The sequence below is a fragment of the Mesoplodon densirostris genome, chromosome 20 (genome assembly GCF_025265405.1).
Source record: "Mesoplodon densirostris isolate mMesDen1 chromosome 20, mMesDen1 primary haplotype, whole genome shotgun sequence".
In the NCBI taxonomy this organism is placed as follows: Eukaryota; Metazoa; Chordata; class Mammalia; order Artiodactyla; family Ziphiidae; genus Mesoplodon; species Mesoplodon densirostris.
In genome coordinates, this window is record NC_082680.1 from 28,339,694 (window position 1) to 28,357,324 (window position 17,631).

General features: G+C 40.1%; 1 protein-coding gene across 1 annotated transcript in view; it reads left to right on the plus strand.

Moving 5' to 3' along the window:
* KCNU1 (potassium calcium-activated channel subfamily U member 1) overlaps positions 1-17,631 on the plus strand; it is a 128,994-nt gene that overhangs the window by 39,974 nt on the left and 71,389 nt on the right. Inside the window, 5 exon segments of the mRNA XM_060086060.1 lie at positions 2,363-2,515; positions 6,762-6,874; positions 7,245-7,313; positions 10,750-10,839; positions 10,978-11,075. Coding sequence (XP_059942043.1) covers positions 2,363-2,515; positions 6,762-6,874; positions 7,245-7,313; positions 10,750-10,839; positions 10,978-11,075 — 523 coding nt within the window.

Sequence of the window (17,631 nt, forward strand, 5' to 3'; positions counted from 1 at the left end):
GGAGTCCCAAAAGGAGAAGGGAGAGAGAAATGGGTAGAGAACTGACTTGAAGAAATAATGGCTGTCAACTTTCCTAAACAGATATTCAGATCCACAAAGCCCAGAAAGTTCCAAATAAAAGGAACCCAAAGAGACCCATATCAAGCACATTCTAATTAAAGTGTCAAAAGTTGAGGACAAGGAGAGAATTTTAAAAGTAGCAAGAGAAAAACAACTTGTTACATATAAGGGAACTCCCATAATATTATCAGCAGATTTTCAACAGAAACTTTGCAGGCCAGAAGGCAGTGCCACAATATATTCAAAGTGCTAAAAGAAAAAAAAAAAAACTGCCAACCAAGGATACTTTACCCAGCAAAGTTGTCATTCAGAATCAAAGGAATGATAAAGAGGTTTCCAGACAAGCAAAAGTTAAAGGAGTTCATCACCAATAGACAAACCTTACAAGAAATGTTAAAGGAACTTCTTTAAGCTATAATGAAAGGGGTAATTAGTAAAAGGTAAACATATGAAAGTATAAGTCTCATTGGTAAAGGTAAATATATAGGAAAATTCCAAATATTCTAATGTTGTAAAGGTGATAGATTAATCACTTACAAAGCTAGTATGAAGATTAAAAGACAAAAGTAGTAAATAACTACAATCATTTGTAAAATGATACATAAAATAAAAAGATGTAAATTGTAATATCAAAAATAAAACTTGGGTTGTGGGGATAAAAATATAGAGCTTTTGATGTGATCAAACTTAAGTTATTATCAACTTAAAAGAGACTTGTAAGTTGTTTTATGCAAGCTTCATGGTAACCACAAAGCAAAAATTTATAGTAAATAAGGTAAAGAGAAAGGAATCTAAGCATACTGCTACAGAAAGTCATCAAATCAAAGATGAAGAGAACAAGAGGAGAAGAAAGGAACAGTGGAATTATAAACTTTCAGAAAACACTTGACAAATGGCAGTAAATACATACTTACCAATAATTACTTTAAATATAAATGGACTAAATTGTCTAATCAAAAGACATAGAGTGGCTGAATAGACAAAAAAAATAAGACCCATCTATACACTGCCTACAAGAAACTTAGATATAAGGACACACACAGACTGAAAGTGAGGGGATGGAAAAATAGATTCCATGCCAATGGAAAGCAAAAGAAATCTGGGGAATCTATACTTATATTAGACAAAATAGACTTTAAAACAAAGACTGTAATAAGAGAAAAAGAAGGGCATTACATTATCAAAAGGGTCAATCCCACAAGAGGATATAACATTTGTAAATATTTATGACACCAGCATAGGAGGACCTAAATTTATAAAGCAGATGTTAACAAATCTAAATGGAGAAATAGCAATACAATAATAGTTGGGGACTTTAATACCCTACTTTCTTCAATGGATAGATCATCCAGATAAAAAAATCAATAAGGAAACATTGGCCTTAGACAACATATTATACCTCATGACTTAGACAAATACAGAAACATTGCATTCAAAAGCACCAGACTACACAGTCCTCTCAAAAAGTATAAAAAAGAATAAAATCTTGCCATTTGCAACAACACGAGTGGACCTCAAGGACATAATGCTAAGTGAAATGAGTCAGACAGAGAAAAACAAATACCATATGATCTCATTCATATGTTGAATAACAACAAAAAAAGAAACCCTGAGCTCATAGATTCACAGAACAGGTTGGTGGTTGCCAGAGGTGGGGGTGGGCAAAATGGGGGAACAGGGACAAAAGGTATAAATTTCTAGTATAAAAGAGTCATGGTGACTATAGTTAATAATACTTTATTTTATATTTAAATGTTGCTAAGGGAATAGAATTTCAAAGTTCCCATCACAAGAAAAAATAACTTGTAATTACAGTAGTGATGGATGTTAACTGGACTTATTGTGGTCATCATTTGACAATATATACAAATACTGAATGTTGTACACCTGAAACTAATATAATGTTATACGTTAATTATATTTCAAAAACATAAAACAAGCGAACAAAATGATTGCAAATTCGGGGAACTTTCTTGAGGTATATTTCTTTCTAATCTTTGACTTTCTTTTCTTTTACTGAAGTACAGTTGATTTACAATATTGTATTAGTTTCAGGTGTACAACGTAGTCATTCAGTATTTTTATAGACTATACTCCATTTAAGTTATTACAAAATAATGGCTATACTTCCCTGTGCTGTACATTATGTCCTTGTTGCTTATTTACTTTATACATAGTAGTTTGTATCTCCTAATCCCCTTCCCCTGTCTTGCCCCTCCCTCTTTCCCTCTCCTCACTGGTAACCACTGGTTTGTTCTCTGTATCCACAAGTCTGTTTCTACTACTTTCTACCATGAAACAGGTGTTTCTGCCAAAGATTCCCAGCTGGAACTGGAATACTGGAGACAACATCATCTGCTTTGCTGAATTAAAGCTCGGATTTATCGCCCAAGGCTGTTTGGTGCCAGGCTTATGTACCTTTCTAACATCTCTATTTGTTGAGCAAGACAAGAAGGTAACCTTGTAAACTGATGTTGAATCTTGGCTCTATCCCCATGTCCTCATAAATTAATATCATAAATAGAAAATAAAAATTGAGGGAAGCAAGAAGGCCCCAAGAAATGAGATTTGACTTCTACTTGAGCTGGGAAGGGATTGAGACATCTAGATTGAAGTCCCAAGTACCACACTGACCTTGAAGAAGTTGTTTATCTTATTGTTGCCTAAGAATACCTGCAAAATAGAAATCATAACCATGGGCTTCCCTGGTGGCGCAAGTGGTTGAGAGTCCGCCTGCCGATGCAGGGGACACGGGTTCGTGCCCCGGTCTGGGAGGATCCCACGTGCCACGGAGTGGCTAGGCCCGTGAGCCATGGCCGCTGAGCCTGCATGTCCGGAGCCTGTGCTCCACAACGGGAGAGGCCGCAACAGTAAGAGGCCCACGTACTGCAAAAAAAAAAAGAAAAGAAATCATAACCCTGCTTCCTCCCAGCAATCCATGACGTTATGACAGTAAATGTATTCATAAATGTAGAAGCACTTTGAGTTATTGAAGGTAGAAATATAAATAAAGGTTATGTTATTAGTGGAGAAATCATACATTTAAATATATGTTAAATACCAAGTAATTGAAATAATAATTATATTCATTAAAAAATAATATTACAAATAATATTAAAATCTAATTTTCCGGGTCATTTTGGGATATTCTATGCAGTAATAATAATAGTAGCCACATGTTGAATGCCTACTGTGTCATGCATTTTAAGTACATTGTGTTTCCCTCAATATTTCAAGGTAGTATCCCAGTCATGGATGCTAACTAATAGTAAGTTAGTAAGTAGCAGATGTAGAATTGTCTGACTTTCAGTCTCACCACTATGCCCTATGCCTCTGGCTGTTAGATATCTTCTCCCAATCTTCTACATCAGGTCTTTTGATACCTTTGTTTGAGACAAAATAAATGGCTAAATGGACTACTGGGATGAAATACTGTAGCACATAGTATGCCTTCCAAATGCCATTCCCTGTGAAATGCTCTGGGAAAGGTGTTCTAACTCTCAGCTGGGCCTGGTATCCTACTGTCCAAAGCCTCCCAGAGAGAGTCACCTTTCTCTCCATTTAATTATGCGTCCACATTTGCCTCTTCTTATACCCAGTTTTCTTCTTGGCTTCTCTTTGCACTTTATTTCCTTTGTCCAGTAAATTTTTAAAAATCTGTACACCTTTTCTAGTCCCTTCCTTGGTGCTGTTAAGGAAAAGCAAAAGAGGTAAAGATTCAAGAGATACTCTGGTCAGCAAAATGCTAACTGGAAACCACAGCATTCTCTAGTAATTCCCCCTGTGAATGTGAGGAGATGCCATATACAGAGAAATAAAATCGACCATCAGGCAGTAGGAATGAGCCTTGGTGACGATACAGCAAACATGCTTTAACCTTCACTTAGTGGTCACTGTGTGTAGCCCAGGAAATGGCTTGTGAGGACATTGCCTGTGTGTTGTAAGCTTAGAAAGTGCAGGATAACTGCAATATGTGTTGTGAGGATTGTGATTTTTAATCTCTGTGTCTAGAGAAAATAGAGTGTGAACTCTATATGAAAACTTTGTCTCCTTCATGGAAATATAGAAGGTAAGAGATGTACAACCTGCCCTGTTGTGGTTTTATTGCTGTTGTTGTTTGTTGGGTTTGGGGTTTTTTTTTTTTTTGATTGTTTGTTTATCTAAAGTTGGAACCTCCTCAGTGATGATGGTCACCTGTCAGTATTCATAAGGTGGCTTTTGGAAGATAGGAATTAAGAGAGATTTGTGGTCATGATAAGTTTTTGGTTGGGGGGAGTGAAGTCTGAAACTCTCAGAAATTCTAAACAGGGCAAGATTTTTTCATGTTGTACTCTGCTCTGGTGATTTAGATTCTGTAATTAATTAATTAACTAAAATTAATTGAGTTACTTAAACCTATTAACTTAGGTTTAACCATCAGGATGCTAGTGTCTTATGTCCAATTTTGTTCAGATTAGGCACTTAAACTTTCTCTGTCAGTTTCTGCATCTATGAAATAAGACTTGCTGATCTACTCATAACCTGATTTTTTCCAGGTATTGAGTGAATATTTGTAAAACTTCTGGGCAGTCAGATTAGAAAGCCTTGGGTCAATGCCATGTATTCTGACTCTGTTGATCTATGTTGATTATATGGTGAGAAATCGTAGTCTGAGGAGCATCTCCAGTTGGTTCTAGGCACAGAGAATTGCCTTAAGCTTAAATTTAGATTAGATCTAATCTAACTAATTTATTCATGCTCCCGATTCTACTATCCAAATCCAAAATCCATCTTGTCATCCTGTTTCCCGTTCTGATTTTTAAAAAACCGACTCAGGTCCATCCACCTCACTACAAGTAACTCAATTTTGTTTCTTTTTATGGCTGAGTAATATTCCTCTGTATATATGTGCCACATCTTCTTGATCCCTTCATCTGTTGATGGACACTTAGGTTAATTCCATGTCCTGGCTATTGCAAATAGTGCTGCAGTGAACATTGTGGTACATGTCCCTTTTTGAATTATGGTTTTCTCAGGGTGTATGCCCAGTAGTGGGATTGCTGGGTCATATGGTAGTTCTATTTTTAGTTTTGTCTAGAGTCTGTCATACAGAGTGAAGTAAGTCAGAAAGAGAAAAACAAATACCGTATGCTAACACATATATATGGAATCTAAAAAAAAAAATGGTTCTGAAGAACCTAGGGGCAGGACAGGCAGGACAGAAATAAAGATGCAAACATAGAGAATGGACTTGAGGACACGGGGAGGGGGAAGGGTAAGCTGGGATGAAGTGAGAGAGTGGCATGGACATATATACACTACCAAATGTAAAATAGATAGCTAGTGGGAAGCAGCCACATAGCACAGGGAGATCAGCTCGGTGGTTTGTGACCACCTAGAGGGAGGGTGGGAGGGAGATGCAAGAGGGAGGGGATATGGGGATATATGTATATGTATAGCTGATTCACTTTGTTATATAGCAGAAACTAACACACCATTGTAAAGCAATTGTATGCCAATAAAGATGTTAAAATAAATAAAAAATAAGTCTTTATTTCAAAAAAAAAAAAACTGACTCAGGACATCATCTCTATGGTTACTTTTTACCCTCTTGCAAAACCTGGAACATTTGGATTAGCAGCACTAAGCCAGTTTCTTTGGTCACGAGGACATCATGACTTGAACTGCACCGGGAGAGGACTTTAAGAAAGGGGGAAAATGCAAGAGAGTCAGCTGCATCTTGAGACAGTGATGAGGTGTATTGGAAAGAGATGGTCCTTTTTATTAGCAGGGCACAATTTTTTTGTTTGTGTGTTTGTTTCTGTTTTGTTCTTCCTAAACCACAAGATGGCCATCTGAGGAGTGTTTCTGAACTGGCCTTAACTCTCCACTGCCATGGTGTTTCTGAGTTCCTAGGAATTCCAGCCTTTCATTGGAGATTGTGGGCTTTAAGGGGCCAGTCGTGCCCTATCAGAGCAGCGTGGTGGTGATTCTTATGGCTGTGGATGGAGGAGGATGAGGAGGATGCAAATAGAGCAAAACAGGATCCCTGGGGGTCTTACACAGACGTCAGAGATGAGTTACTCAGCAACATCTGCCCCCCCCCCCGCCCCCCAGTTAGACAACATTTAGCTTTTTATGAGAGAAATCCTTTTGTCACATCCCCCATTTCTCTAGAAGCCTACCACTGCCCTGGTTCTTATGTTCTCATTTCCATTGATCAGGATGGCTTTTTGAGTTTATTTAAACCAAGAAGGGTTCTGATACTGAGCAGAAGTCATGAATATTTTCATCTTTGTGGTATATGGTTAGGCAGTGAGTAGAAAACTAATATGTTCTTTAAAAAAATCTTAAACAGCCATATCTAGGGGGAGACAAGTTAGATTCCACATTATTCTTACCATCTTATTGTTCCTGACTCAAAAACCAGTCTACCTTGCTGAAATTATTGAAAGAAGAACTAATTTCCAGCAGGAGGCGTGGATGCCATCTGGGGAGGAACTAAGTCGTGACGCTCCTACTTCATTCTGGAAATAGTTGAGATGTATGTTAGAGTTTTTGTTCTTCCTTTGACATTTCTCTAGTTAAGCACGAGGACAAATCTTTCTGGAACCTGAATGCAATGGGTACTGGTTTGGTGCTGAGCAGAATACACAATTTGTATATTGAATATCCCATTTTCCACATCACTGTGCCTCATGTGGTCTGACTGTGTGTTCCAGGTCTGCCCTAAAGAGCCCTGGCAGAAACATTTCTTTAGCGGCCTGAAGAACAAAATCCTGACTCAACGCCTCTCTGATGACTTTGCTGGAATGAGCTTTCCTGATGTTTGCCGGTAAGTTAAGGGAAACACTTTCCTCATTTTCGTGCAATGCATTCTTTCCCCAGTGTTCACAAAGGGCTCACTGTAGACCAGGCTCAGTGACAAACACAGAAGGTATAAGGATGAATAAGTCTGAGTATCTGCAGCCTGGAGGTTTACAGTCTGTGTGGGACAGGTTCATCTCTGTCCCAGTTGGTGCACTGGCTCTGCGTTACTCCAGGATGGATTCACTTTCAAGTGAACATTCCATATTTGAGAGGCTCTCCCTCTGCGGAGGGGGTGGTGTACTCCCAGGCAAAGAGCACAGAGTGTCCGTCGTATTATTGTGAACTGGTGCTCCGCTGTCCTCTCTTGCCTCACAATTGCTTGTCTTCCTTCCCAGGCTCTGCTTTGTGAAGATGCACCTCATGCTGATAGCCATCGAACACAAGTCCGTGTGTCACGGTTACTGGTACCAATGAGACTTCAAATTGCTTCAGAGTCTTTGAGGGGAATCTTTATGATTAAGATTTTTCCAAACATACAGCTGTAACTAAGCTTTTTGCTATTTGTTGAGAGCCAGCCTCAGGCTCTCAAGGCACCCAGCCTGCTGTGGTGCATTTAATACTGTCTCTAATGATTGAGGTTAGTTAGAATGGTTACCCTAGTGGGTGGGCAGGAGCTCTGCCTTTGTTCCTATGGCCTTGCCCCAATTGTGTCTCATGATCAGGAGACAGAAGAAATGGTCACCTTCTCAGATCTGTTCCTCGGTATATTACCAGATCTTGTAAGTCTTGACCATGAAACCATACCATGAAATAGAATTATTTGTGGTAAAAATGTTCCCACAAACTCTAGCCTTAGAAACTAATCCACAAAATATGGAAAAATGGGAATTTGCCTGCTGGGCAAAGTGTGCTGTTGATAAAGGAAAGAAATAACCTATCAGACCATCAGCATTTCCTGAAAATGCGTACTGAATAATATAAGAAGTAAGAGAAGTTATCATATAATAAAAAAGAAAGTCCAGAATCAGCCACAGTGATATAGAGATAAAAGATGCTGAAAAATAAAAAGTGAGGCTTAAGTGGGATGGGGAACAAGAAACACTTATGTTGGCTTCTGTGTTTTTTAGTGGAAAACTACCTTGAATTAAATTGGAATCAATAGACTAGATTCTGATCCTGATTATGATTTGCCAGCCCAGTGGCCGTAGAGAAGCGTCCACCACCTGTCAAAGGAGGCAGTCACATTAATTAATCGCTAAGACCCCTTCCAGCTCGAAGACTGACATTACCAGGAACCCTAAAATCATAGGGAAACAGTCAAAATTCAATAATTTTGAATGATATCAGAGGGACTACAAAGTATACGAAAGGCTAGAAAGAAGAAACAGTGTGTCAGTTAGGATGTAGAAGGTATCTGAGCCAAAGGGGTCAGTGGGATACGGTACAGAGCAAGTGCTTAAGGAGAGTAAAGAATAGTGCCATGTGGCTGGCTGAATCTTATTTAACAATTCTGCCGTGCTCATGGAAATCTCGAAATCGAAACCCATGTACAAGTGCCCTTTCTACTGGAAATAGGTGAGAGTTAAGAGGATGGTATCTTAGCCTCACGAGCCAGGTAGTTTGGGTTTCAGACCAGCCCGAAACTTGATCAGGTTTTAACATTTTTGGCCTTCAGTGACCTGGGTTATGCATCAGAATTATTTGCAAAGTTTGAAAGACATAGAATTCAAAACCTCACTTCAGACTTTATAAAACCAAAATCTATGAATTTTTTTGAGTCCCTGTGATATAGTCATTTTATTCACTGGCATTCAGAAACTGTTATACCAAATGCTCTTAATGTCCTTTCCACATTTAACATCCTAGATTTCTATAAACTTTATTAGAATGACTGTCAGGACATTGTGGACCAGAAACATGAATAAGCAACTAAGTTCTACATATATTCAAGAAGTTCTGGTGCTATTTACTACCTAGCATACATCTACCTCCAATAAAAGAGGCAGCTGCTCCCACATAGATTTAATTTTGGTTTCTCACCAAAGAGTCAGATGCATGAAAAGAATTAAATCCTGATTTGGCAAAGATGCTGGTAAGAGCAGTCTTACATGATTGCTACTTCATGACCGACACTGCTGTCGGCACTTCACTTACATTAACTCCCGAATCCTCCCGACAGTGCTGTAAGAAGGGTACAATTAGCCCCATTTGTACAGAGGAGAAGCCAAGAAAAGTTACATAATTCCCCCAAGCTTGCACCACACCCAGGGGCCAAGCGAGAATGTGAGTTACTCTGGGGGCACTTCTGATCACCAGGCTATGCTAAGTCCACCACAGTCACTGTACACGGAAGGAAATAGGGCATCTCAAAGCTAGGCTTCAGGCAAGTATATTGAAAAACTAGGGGAAAACCTATTTTTTCCTCACCTTTTATTTTTTCTTCTAATTGATGCACTTGACTAGACTCTTAAGATGTGCAAAAGCTCTGGATAATCCTCAGGATCTGTCTTAGGGAATAATTTGTCGCCCGGTAAGAGGTGAAGCTGGATCTGACCCCAGTCAGAGAATGTTCTGAGTTAGTTCCAGTGGCCTGCGTTCTCTAGTAGAGCAGCTGGCCTTGATTCATGAAGGGGGCAGGGGGAGGATCAAGCAATAACTTTTTGAAAGATGTTCACCTCTTCTTTCAAATGCAACCAGAGAAATTATTACGACAGTATCTTCATAACTAAGCATTTTAACGTGAGTTCAGAGGACCCTGCCTTTAAAAAAAAAGGAGGTATGAAGATACAACTTAAACATATGCTTGTTAGGTAGTGAATATCAACTGATGATACTGGGGCAGGGGAGGCACAAATCCATGTCCTTTCCTTTTCAAAGTTAAAAGCAGTGATTCCAATGACATGTTAGTGTCAGTCAGTCAGTACTCAGAAAGTGACACACGATGTCTCATGCAGTCATCTGCTTGAACTCAGCTCTTCAGCATCTTTTGCTCTTGGCATAGAGCTGAAGATCTCTTGTTGCACAAGCTCTTTGTTTTTGTAAGGCTCTGACACCTGCACGTTACTTTGGAATATCCTAACAACAGACTAAGCTTTGCTCAAAGGAAGACTTGATGTCTTTCCAGTGTGCATACGAAAGGAGGGGTGTGTTTTAAAGGAGGAAAGGAGTACTTTGTAAGACCTCACCATGCTGGAGGTCTGAATGAAGGGAAATGAAAGTGGGAGATCCTGACCAGCAGGGAGAAATGGTGAGGAACTCAGTCATAGTGGAGCACCCTACAAAAAATATCATGGATGAAGTTTATAAGGCAGCGTTTTCCAACACACAAAACCATAATAAAATAGACAATCAAAATATTCAAGTAGTGTAGAAATAGAAACAATTCATGTGGTTCCTGCTGTCAAAAATCTTGCAGTCAAGATACACAAAACTGAAGTCAGAGATAAACAAGTTCAAAAATTGTATAGGCAAATAAAAGGAACTTTTGAATCCAGCTAGTTAATTAGATGAATTTAATTTTAAAGGACAAATAGCCTAAGGCTTAGTACACCACTAGGATGACCGGAAGACTAGCAACCGTGTGGCCTTGGCCTGTTTGGCCTTGGGTAGCTTAAATTAGCAAGGCTTCCTGCATCTGAATTGGTTTGACCATTTCTGATGCAGGACACAGTCCAGGGAGCGTATGCAGCTCAGAAATTGGGTTATGACCTGGACCCCCTCAGTATATTCAGCAGCAGTCGATTAATTAAATGCAGACAGATTCACATTTTCTGCTGTAAATTTTGGCAGTAAAAAGAGATTGAGTCCTATTAACTCTGCAACTTAGAGAATCCTTTGGTAAAAACATATATTGCCCCAGAAATTGGAGGGGAAAATTACTGTATTATTTTCTGTTTCCAGTGGGCTGATACTAAATCCACCTGCTCAAGTTAAGCTCCGTAAGAACACACTAGGATTCTTTATTGCTGAATCTGCAAAGGATGTCAGAAGGTAATATTTTTTTATTACTTTAACGGGGAGAAAGTCCTAAAGCGAATACACCTTAATGGCAGGCAGACTGAGTCAGCCCCGTGTTTCCTTAGCGTGAAGCCTCACATAAGTCATTCTTGATTTGCTTTCATTGTCCAGAGCCTTCTTTTACTGTGCCGTCTGTCACAGTGATGTGTATACTCCCGAGCTAATTGGAAAATGTAGCTGCGAAAGCAAGAATCCTCGACACATGACAGGTAACTGCGCTTTCTGTCTGGCTGTCCTCAGCCCAGCTTCTGGGGGCGTGGCCAAGGAAAGGGGAGGGACTCTATCTCTTAAAAGACAGTGTCCACTTGAACTTGGCCAAGAAGTGGCAGATACTTCCCTACTGGGCATCCAAGACCTGAGAATCAGTCTTTTAGAGCTGGAAGAAACCTTACAGTTCTCTAGTTCAATCCCTTCACGGGCCATGCAAATGAGCTCCGAAAGAGATTTAGTAATTTTGTCCAAAGTCACATAGCCAGCTGGAGGCACCTTCCAAGTCAATCCCAGACATGTTGATGATTAGCCTGTTGCTTTTTCTCTACGTCACGCAGGTCTTCCCACCTTCAGTCTAAAAGTGCAGCCTGTATCTGACTGCTTCGTTGGGTATGAGGATACCCCCTCATGACCATTTCTATTTTTTTAAATTTTATTGGGATGTCTTTGACATACAACATAGTATGAGTTTAAGGTGTACAACATGATTTGATACATTTATATTGCAATACGATTGCCATTGTAGCATTAGCTAACACCTCTGTCACCAGCATAAGTATCATTTCTTCTAGTGTTGCGAACAGAACCATTCCTTGAGTACTCTGTTCCTTAATGGATTGTAAGGAGCTTACAATGTACTCATTCTGGCACAGTGATGAAGAAATGAAACTTTCCCCTTTGCTCAAGCTGAACTCGGTAGCTCACCAACAACCCTGACCCCTCAAAGCAGGAAGAGAAAAGTTATTTCGAGCATTCATGATAACTTAGTCACTTCTGGTTTGAAACTTAGTCTCTTCCAGGTATGTTAAGATTGTTTGGGTAAAATCCCAGTGTTTCAGCATTTAAACTTAATTTGGAATTTGAATTTCCTGTCAGGGCTCTCCTTCTCTCTAAGGTTCTTCTCTTTTCCCCGGTAGTATTCTATCTAAATGCAGGAGAAAACTTGCCTAACCGCATGGTATTCTTGTAGTGGACAGCCAAGCATCCTTTCATGAGAGTCCTCCTTAGTGGTTCCTGAGGTCTGTAAGTGTCAACTTCTGTGACCTCTGCATTGGCAACCAGTGACTCTGTTCCTCCTGGATTTAGGTCACCTCCTGTCATTTGTTACTGAAATCCATTGTCCCTGCCATCGCCTCTGGTCTTTTTTTTTTTTCAGATAGAATTTTCTTTCTTAAAAAAATTTATTTTTTGTTGAAGTATAGTTGATTTACAATGTTGTGTTAGGTTCAGGTGTACAGCAGAGTGATTTAGTCATATATATATGTGCGTATATATATGCACATATATATATATTTTCAGATTATTTTCCCATATAGATTATTACAGAATATTGAAAATAGTTCTCTGTGCTGTATAGTAGGTCCTCGTTTATCATTTTCATATATAGGTGTGTGTATATGTTACTCCCAAATTCCTAATTTATCTCTCCCCCCTACCTTTCCCCTTTGGTAACCATAAGTCTCTGAGTCTGTTTCTGTTTTGTAAATAAGTTCATCTGTATCATTTATTTAGATTCCACATATAAGTGATATCATAAGATATTTGTCTTTCTCTGTCTGACTTACTTCACTTAGTACGACAATCTCTAGGTCCATCCATGTTGCTACAAATAGCATTATTTTGGGGTTTTTTATGGCTGAGTAGTATTCCATTGTATATATGTACCACATCTTCTTTACCCTGTCATCTGTCAATAGACATTTACATTGCTTCAATGTCTTGGCTATTGTAAATAATGCTTCAATGAACATTGGGGTGCAGGTATCTTTCTGAATTATGGTTTTCTCTGGATACATGCCCAGGATTGGGATTGCTGGATCCTATGGTAACTATGTTTCCTTTTTGAGGAACCTCCATACTGTTCTGCATAGTGACTGCACCAATTTACATTCCCACCAGCAGTGCAAAAGGGTTCCCTTTTTTCCACACCCTCTCCAGCATTTATTATTTGTAGACTTTTTGATGATGGCCATTCTGACCAGTGTGAGGTGGTACCTCATTGTAGTTTTTAGCCTCTGGTCTTGAGGTCTGCAAAGTCCCCTTTTCCTTTACTCCTAGTCTTTTTATTCCATATGTTATTTTGGTCTCTCTGCTCTGTGGGATTTGTCAGTCTCCCCACATTCGTAGGTGTGCATGTCAGGATGTGGGAACTTAGGTGGTGCCCTCAGGCCATCTTCTGCTTCAACACACACATGCCGCCATCTGCTCTTCTCTAGTCATCTTGCACTGTTACTAAATACTCCTCTAAGTGCGCCCACCAGGATCCATATGAAGAGGGTTTTCCTATGGATTTTCTCCCCTTACACACCATAAAATTATCCTATGTTCCTTGTCTCACCACCTCTCACCTTCCTGAGACACCAGGTGTGTGTGTTGGTTGGGAGGGACTAAGTGTTTCCTCAGGGGTCCAGGCTCTGGCATTTTTGGGTAATAGCTTTATCGAGATATAATTCAAATACTATGAAGTAAATACCAAATCCTTTTAAAGGGTCCAGCAATTCAGTGGGTTTTAGTATATCAGCAGATTTGCACAACCATCACCACAATCAATCTTAGGACATTTCCATACCTCAAAAGGAAGCTCCATACCCAGCAGCAGTCATTCCCCGTCCTCCTCTTCCTGCACCCCTGGCAACCACTAGCCTACTTTCTGCCTCTACAGATTTGCCTCTTCCGGCCACGTCACAAAGAGGGGGTGATACAGTACATGGCCTTTTGCATCTGGCTCCTTTCACATAGCCATGTTGTAGCATGTATCAGTACCTCACTTCTTTCCATGGGTGAATAATGTTCCATTGTGTGGATACACTTCCTTTTGTTTACTCATTCATCTGTCAGTGGACACTTGGATTTTCTCCAGCTTTTGGATATTGTGGATAATGTTGCTATGAATATTGGCACAGAGATATCTATTTGAGTTCCTCTTTTAATTTTTGTGTATACATCTAGAAGTAGAATTGCTATATCAAATATTAAGTCTATGTCTAATTTTTTGAGGAACCACCATACTGTTTTACACAGCAGCTGCATCATTTTACATTCCGACCAGCAGTTCACAAGAACAAGAGTTCCCATTTCTCCACATGCTAACCAACACTTATTATTTTCCTTTTTTTAAAAAAAATAATAGCTGTTCTAATGAGTGTAAAGTGGTATCTTATTGTGATTTTTAATTTAATTTCCCTAATGGCTACAGATGTTGAGCATCTTTTAATAAGGATCTTATTAGCCGTTTTTATATCTTCTTTGAAGAAACGTCTATTCAAATCCTCTGCCCATTTTTAAATTGGGCTATTGTCTTTCTATTATTAAGTTGCATTAGGTCTTTAAATATCCTAGATACATGTCCCTTATCAGATATGTGATTTGCAAATATTTCCTCCCATCCTGTGGTTTGGCTTTTCATTTTCTTCAAATAATTTGAAGCACAAACTTTTCGTTATAGCACCTCTGGACACCAGGGGTGGTATTGTCGTTTCTTGTTGGATTAGTGGTTAGTGGCTTGGCTGGACTATTTCACTGAACTCTATTTCCCCTGCAGTGTGAAGCCTCTGGTGTTGCCCATCAGAGAGTATAGCCTTGGGATGCACATAGTCACCCTGGGATGACAGTGGTTTTAACTGGGCTGTTTTTAATTGTCTCCTTTCCTGACTCTCTGTTAAGCTCTCTGCGTCTGTTGGTATCACACCCAGCTCTTAGGCTACACTCATTGGCTGCCCGTGACTCTTATTATTTTTGACAATACCCTGAGGCAGATGTTGCTTTACAATATTATCCAATTAAATTTGAGCCCCTTTGCAGGAGTAATTTCCTAGGCTAGTCTGAGGTTTGTTCTGACCCTGAGAGGGCACTTATTACGTCTCTTTCCTGGTTTACTGTGGTAAATTCTGGCCCATGGTTTACCTTGTTGCTCTCATGGTGCTACCAGCATCCGCTTAATGATTTGCCACCAAAATCACCATTGTTTTCAAGAACAGCCTTGGGCTTGAGCTTCTCCTCACTCTACTCCAAGTAAAGCCAATTCCCTTGGGAAGAACATCAGAGCTCTCTATTGCAGTGGCCTGCCTCTCCCTCTGGCCAGAATCTCTGAGCCACTTCCCAGGAGCTGTGGGGTAGAAACGGTCATCCACCTATCTGGAATTGACATATCTGCTTTTTGAGCCGGTCTCTGGGCGGTGACGGTAGCTTCTGGTCTTGGTTTGCCTTTCCCACTGTAAAACCTCGGCCTTGGGTGCGAGCTGGGATGAGGCTATTCAGTGCTCCATGGTTTTCACCCTGTGATGCTGGGGCAGGGCCTCTGCCCCATGAGTGGGGGCTGTGTGGAGGAAGGGAGCCTCCATCCTCTTGGTTGTGCTCACCTGAAACTCAGCCTCTGCACCATGGGGCTGGGAGAATGAGAAATGCTGGTGCCCTGCCCCTCCCCGAAACACACCATAGCCCTTGCCTGGAAGCTGGGGGGAAGGGTAGCTCTGTGTTTCTGGGCACACGTGCCCAGAATGGAGCTTCTGTCACACTTAGTTGGGGTTGGAGGAAAGGAAGCCGTTTATGGCTCAAGTGCCTGTGGCTCTTGTAGCTCTTCCTAAGGTTTGGTATAATTTTTTGAATAAATTGTCTACATTTGCTACATGCCTGTAGGACAATTTCTAGAGATTTTAATTGGGCTTGCACGTGTATGTTTCAGTTTTCACTAGTTACTGTTGTTTCATGGAGGAGCAGGTCCATGGAACTTTTCATGCTTCCATCCCACATTCTGAACTAAAGGCTCTATCTTAACCATATCTATTTTATCTGACTCTTCAAATTTTTTGGTGAAAACCTAAGACAGTTTTGGGCATAGAAAGAAACTATTCCTATGCCATTTCCTGAAATCCCTATTAGAGGGCTTGCAACGGAATGCTTGACTCTAAAGAATACTGTTAATTAAATGGGCTTCAAGAGCCTATTTGGGATTCAAAAGTTAAACATTGACTCTTTTGCATTCTATAACAATATGAATCATTCTTTTTTTGTAACTTATTTATTTTTGGCTGTGTTGGGTCTTTGTTGCTGTGTGTGGGCTTTCTCTAGTTGCGGTGAGCGGGGGCTACTCTTCGTGGCGGTGTGCGGGCTTCTCATTGTGGTGGCTTCTCTTGTTGCGGAGCACGGGCTCTAGGCACGCGGGCTCGGTAGTTGTGGCTCGCGGGCTCAGTAGTTGTGGCGCACAGGCTTAGTTGCTCCACGGCATGTGGGATCTTCCAGGACCAGGGCTCAAACCTGTGTCCCCTGCATTGGCAGACGGATTCGTAACCCCTGTGCCACCAGGGAGGCCCAATATGAATCATTCTTGAGGCAATGGGTGAGGCTGACTAAATGGAGAAATGTCCCATTAAAGAGATGTGAATAAGAAAGAAAAAAATAATACATTAAGAGTATCGTCTCATTACACCTATCTTTATCCCATATGAAAATTCAGCATTGTTTCATGCAGTAGACATATCCCTGTAAACACAGTGTACAAATCAAACTTTTGCACATAAGTTATACACTCATATGCATGCACTGCTGTCAGTCATTTTGCAAAACAAAAACTTTTATAAATTGAATAATCATTTAGCTGACTTTTAAGTGTGTTTTTGTTATAAATATTTTAAAGCAGGAAGTTAGTTGGTGTAGTATAAAGATGGAAAGATTTTTGTTTAAAGAAAAGAGCTCTGCATTCATATTTGTAGATATGCCAAATTTCACCCACTTCTATAACAGGTAATTTATAGTATCTAGGGAATCAGTAAGAGTTTCAATTTATAATCTGGCATTTGATCTCCCCCGGAACCTTTCATTCTTCTCATAATAGAATCACTTTTTTTTCCTTCTTGCTCCATACTGATCCTCCATCACCACTTCTACTGCATCCAGGACAACTCTAATCTGGTACCAAGATCCTTAAATAGCAGGCTATGAGTGAGCCAGCTGTTCTTACTTCACTCTGCCAGACGATGGCAGCAGAGTACCATGAAACGCTCAGGGTCTGGTAGCCAGGGGAGTGGACTTGTGTGTGAATTTGAACCTGGAGAGTTAGTTCTAGCCAAAAATGTGCCAAAGAGGACATCATTGTAGGAGGGGACTACTTGGCCTTATAGATTTAAAAGTCATGATGATGTCTTGGAAATTCTCCCAGAGAATTAACTTTCTAAAAGGACTAAGGAACTTACCAATAGACGACAGAATAGAAAATTTACTGACTTAGAGTTGGTTCAGATTCCAGGTTGAATATTTTACATTTCAGAGTCAGATGAAATGTATCCCCGGTCCACTCCCTTTAAAGAATTATCTCTTCGTTGAGTTAATTAAGCTTGCTCAGTCCCACCAACTTCTTCCACCTCCTGTACTCAATGAGGAGTCAGAAGACTTGAATTCTGACGGCGGCAGTGCCACTGATTGGATGCGGTTTAGGGAAGATACATCACCTCTGGGATCTCAGTGTCATCCTTTTGAAATTCAGCAGTCCTCATCACCTCTATGGCTCTTTTCAGTTCTGATGTTCTATGATTTATAATCCCTCTTCTTTGATCACTTCCT